Raw genomic sequence first — 5,435 nt, 5'->3', positions numbered from 1 at the left:
TCAATAAAATGAAGATAATGACAAGAACAGAAATTATGATATTCAAACAAGCTGAGAGTAACAAAAAGCAAAAAGTTAATTATTTGAAAGGACTAATAGAATTTTAATACTATGAAAAGACAATTGAGGAATAACAAAAGTTTGGTAGAAATGTCAGAAAGGTACAACTCTTCAGACATAAAAAAGAAATAGTCTTTGATGAGTTAAGAACGCACATTGTAATTCGTGAAAGCAATATTTGAACAACTTTGAAATTAAAACATCTAATAATATTTTAATTGAATTAACAAATAAGAAAAAAATATATCATGCAAAACAGACATGATAAGAAATGAAAATCTGTCATTTTAAATTCACAAAATAAATTACATAAATTAAAAAAAATAGGTCCACTAAGAAACTTCACTGGCAATTTGCCTCAAACATTTAAGAAGAAATAAATCTAAAACAAATATAAAATATGCCAGAGAATGGGGAAAATATGTACACTCTTCAGTTTTTTTCAGAGAAACATGGTATTTATGACCAACTAATCACATATTAGTCTTTTTTCCTACCCATGAGGAGAGTAGTACAAATTGTTTTGTTTATATTTATAGTATTTAAGTGTAGATACTGAATCTTAGGTATAATATTGAAAATTGGCAAGTTCTTTGAGATATATTTTTTATTATTTCTGACTAACTTTTTGAAATTTTGAATTTATCATATTAGCCTCATAAATGAAAATATATAATATTAGTAAAAATTATTATTTCAACAACTTACTTTAAATAATTTTCAGCTCATAGATGATCCAGATGTCAAGATCAAACTCAAGATCCAGTCTTTAATTTATCCTGCCCTTCAGACTCTTGATATGGATTTACCATCTTTACGGGAAAACTCACAGATTCCACCTCTGTCCAAATCACTCATGGTCAGGTTTTGGAGTGAATACTTTACCACAGATAGATCACTTGAAAAAGCCATGTCCATCAATCAACATGTACCAGTGGAATCAAGCTACCTCTTCAAGTTTGTTAATTGGAGTTCTTTGCTCCCAGAGAATTTTAAGAAAGGGCACTTTTATAGCAGTCCAACTCATGGTCCTTCTGAGCTAGCTAGAAAATATTCAGGGTTTCTAGACGTAAGGGCAGCCCCCTTATTGGCTGATGACAACAAGTTGCGTAACTTACCCTTGACCTATGTAATCACCTGTCAATATGATGTTTTAAGAGATGATGGAATCATGTACGTCACCCGACTTCGGAATGCTGGAGTGAGGGTGACCCATAACCACGTTGAGGGTGGATTCCATGGACTAATTACTTTTCCTGGATTTAAAATTGGACATAGAGTAGAAAGTCAGTATCTGAGTTGGCTAAGTGAAAATCTATAGTAAAAATCTTAGCAGTGGTTTATAAAAATATATAAGCCTCAAATATAAAACAAATTAGTGAGATTCAAAAGGTTATGTTTAAATTTCTCTTTATCACTTGTGACCTTTCTAAGGTCCTCTGAACCACTGTGATCTTGTTGTTGTTTGGGGTTTTTTTGTTTATTTGTTTGTTTGTTTTGTTTGCTTTTTTACTGAGTGGATTCTTCTCTATTCTTTATTCTAAGTGTTGTTTACTCATATCTGTATCTTAGAAAATGTCTACATTCTTAAATATTTTTTCTTGCTACGAAAGTGCCTAAGAGACCACTGATATTAATTTTGGTATCCTAGAAAAGAAATAGGCTTGCTCACATTAAGAAGTGGATTTTATAGTAATAGGTGGCATTATATTGAAGCAAATACTTTGAAAAACAGTTGGCACAGAAGTCATATTAGTGACCTACAAGGTTGTTTCAAGGCACTAAATTCATTTCAGTAAAAGCTCTGGTATTTTACAAGCCAGATGTGTTTGTTTAAACCTTTTTTCTCAACAATAATACTATTAGAGTTAGACAATCAAAAAACTAAGGCTATAAATTACAGCTATAAGAAATGAATAATGTAGTCTGTTTGTTTTAAAGAAAATGCCACGTTTATTACAAAATATGTATGGAAATAAAATGGATATCAAAAAACATGATTTTTGTTTTGAGGAACCAAATTTGGTGGATTTACAGATTTCAAAACAATATAACGCTACCGTAGTCATGATGGTATGGTATTTCAATACAGATAAGCAACTAGATAATACAACAGAATCCAGAAACCATTTCATACATTTAGAGTCAATTGTTGAGATAAAGTTACCAATGTAATTCAATTCCAAAAGTGTTATATATATATTTTAAATGGTTATTGAACATTTGAATATTCATATAAAATACCCTTAACCCTGACCTCGACTTACTTCACATTATAGACAAAAAATTAACTCAAAATGACTCATTGATCTAAATATAAAAACCTAAATTTTAAAACTTCTGTAAGTTTTATTTTTTTAGATAGGACTACGTTTTACTTGAACTGTTGCATCATATAAGCTATCATTGTATTGTAGTGTCAGCTGTGTGGACTATTTCCAGTATTATACAAAAAACAGTCTAGGCACTGTCAACAGGCTTAGTACAAACGATTTTTTGAACACCGATGTAGCATTGTAATGTTTGTATTTGAATATTTCATGAGCACAGCAGGAGCTTTGTGATATTTTTATAAATCTTAATTGAAAATTACATTGAAATAGTTAATAATTTTATTTACAATTCAGTCCTTTTGCTAGTATGAAAAAATAAGTTGGACACATTTTAATGCCTAAAATGAATGTATAAGACTAATGCAGGCCTAACTGGTTTGGCTCAGTGGATAGAGCGTTGGCCTGCAGACTGAAGCGTCCCAGGTTCGATTCCGGTTAAGGGTATGTACCTTGGTTGCAGGCACATCCCCAGTAGGGGGTATGCAGGAGGCAGCTGATCAATGTTTCTAACTCCCTATCCCTCTCCCTTCCTCTCTGTAAAAATTCAATAGAATATATTTTTAAAAATAGACTAATGCAGTCAAACAGAGATGCATAAGCTAGTGCAGCTCCTGAAAGAGCTACAAAAAGACAAGACTGGAAGAAAGTATATTGAAAACTTTATAACAAGTGGCAGCTGAAATTTTCTGTAGCAGAGAAAAACAGGAGGCTACTTGTCTGTTGTATAAAACAAATTGTGAAAATAATAAAGTGGATAATATGAATAGACATAGAGGCTAATGCATAATTTTAATAAGTTCCTTTTCAAAAGTTAAAAAAGTAACACAATTATTTACCTGAAAACAGAATTAAATGTTCAAGAAAAATTTTGTAAATTATTTTTAATGTGATCTGAATTTATAACTTTGGCCAACTATAGTTTGGATTCTTACACTAAAAAGAAAATCATTTTTAGATGGAGAGGTGGTAATAGATATTAATAAAACTACATATACATATACATGTAGTTTTACATATGGCATATATATTATTATAATTATGGTGTTTATTAGGAAATTATGAAATAAAGGCTAAAATAATTGTTTAGAAAAGTGAAATATTTTAAATTAAGACACCAAACAATTATATGTATAATGCAAAATATTTGTAATAATACCAAAGATCAGTTAATTAAAAATTTGGAAAAGTACAAGCCCTTTTAGTTTTAGATGAGTTGTGTGATATGAGACACTGCTCAATTAATACTCTGGGTATGTTTGTCTCAAAAATACTCCAAATTCACACACACACACACACACACACACACACACACACACAAATATGTCTACTTGTGACCAAAACTATTGAACTCACAACATGGATATGTTTGAATATTTTGTATCCATCAAAAATTAGTTTTAACTAGTCAACATCATGTGAACAGAGGTTATATACACATTAACCAGGATGGATTTTTGAAAGAGAACGAAGTTATATATTAAGCTGAGAAATGCACTTTAAAAATTGGACTTATAAATTTTTACTTCAATGCCTTTTATTTTGCAAGATCCTTTATCCTTCTCCAGTCTATCAAACAATGAATATTTCTAAGACTTGATTCAAAGTTACCTTTGCAACAAAGTTTTCCATGATTCACTCTAAATGACTCCATTCACTACATAGCACTTAAGATATTTAGTTGCATATGCATATAATTATTTGGCTTTTATTAAAGACTAGAGGCCCGGTGCACAAAAATTTGTGCACTCGGGGGGGAGGGAGGGTCCCTCAGCCCGGCCTGTGTCCTCTCACAGTCTGGGACCCCTCGGGAGATAACAACCTGCTGGCTTAGGCCTGCTCCCGGGTGGCAGAGGGCAAGCCCAATCCCTAGGTGCAGCCCCTGGTCAGGCTCAGAGCAGGACTGATTGGGGAGTTGGGGCGCCGCCCCCTGTCATGCACACAGCAGGGCGGATCGGGGGGTTGCGATGCCAACCTCAGTCACGCTCAGGGTAGGGCCGATTAGGGGGTTGGGGCACCACCCCCTGTCACACTCAAGGCAGGGTCCATGGGGAGGTTGCGGCACCACCCCCTGTCACGCACAGAGCAGGGCCAATCAGGGGTTTTGGGAGCTCCTCCCTGTTACACACAGAGCAGGGCCGATCAGGGGGTTGAGGAGTTCCCCCCCTGTCACTCACAGAGTAGGGCCGATAGGGGAGTTGGGGCACCGCCCCCGTCACACACAGAGCTGGGCCGATCAGGGGGTTGGGGCGCCGTAACCTGTCACACTCAGGGCAGAGCCGATGGGGAGGTTATGACTCAACCCCATCACACACAGAGCAGGGTCTGTGGGGCGAGGGGGGTGTTGGGGCGCTGCACCCTGTCACACACAGAGCCGCAGGGCAATCAGGGGTTGTGGAGCTCCCCCCTATCAGGCACAGAGCAGGGCTGATCAGGGGGTTGAGGTGCCTTCCCCTGTCACAAACAGAGCAGGGTGGATAGGGGGGTTGTGGCCCTGCCCCCTGTCACAGAGCCACAGGGCGATCAGGGGGTTTGGGCGCTGCCCCCTGTCATGCTGATCCCGGTGCTGGGAGGCATATTACCCTTTTACTATATGGGGTAGAGGCCTGGTGCATGGGTGGGGGCTGGCTGGTTTGCCCTGAAGGGTGCCCTGGATCAGGGTGGGGGTCCCCACTGGGGTGCCTGGCCAGCCTGGATGAGGGGATGATGGCTGTTTGTAGCTGGTCACACACCCTTCAGGGTGGGGGTCCCCACTGGGGTGCCTGGCCAGTCTGGGTGAGGGGCTGAGGGATGTTTTCAGGCTGGTGGGTGACTGAACCTCCCAACGCTCCTTTTTTTCTTTTTTTTTTTTATTCTGGGCCAGCTTTAGCTCTGAGGCTTGGCTCCAGCTCTTAGGCCTCGGCTGCTGAAAGCAGGTATCTGGTTTGTTTGGGTTCTATAATCGTAACACTGTTTCAACTCCAGCTCTGAGATCCCGGCTCACTGAAAGCAGGTTTCTGGGGTTTTGTTTAGCTTCTATATTTGTAACAATGTTTCAAACGGAAA

The 5,435-nt window shown here is 37.8% G+C and overlaps 1 protein-coding gene across 1 annotated transcript in view; it reads left to right on the top strand.

Moving 5' to 3' along the window:
• AADAC (arylacetamide deacetylase) overlaps nucleotides 1-3,801 on the top strand; it is a 17,468-nt gene extending 13,667 nt beyond the window's left edge. Inside the window, exon 5 of the mRNA XM_036351806.1 lies at nucleotides 785-3,801. Within this exon, the coding sequence (XP_036207699.1) occupies nucleotides 785-1,381 (597 nt within the window). The 3' untranslated portion in view covers nucleotides 1,382-3,801. The remainder of the gene's footprint in view (nucleotides 1-784) is intronic.
• Nucleotides 3,802-5,435: the final 1,634 nt, after the last annotated feature.

Source organism: Myotis myotis, unplaced genomic scaffold, assembly GCF_014108235.1.
Source record: "Myotis myotis isolate mMyoMyo1 unplaced genomic scaffold, mMyoMyo1.p scaffold_m19_p_2, whole genome shotgun sequence".
Lineage (NCBI taxonomy): Eukaryota > Metazoa > Chordata > Mammalia > Chiroptera > Vespertilionidae > Myotis > Myotis myotis.
This window is presented reverse-complemented; position numbering and strand designations above follow the sequence as displayed.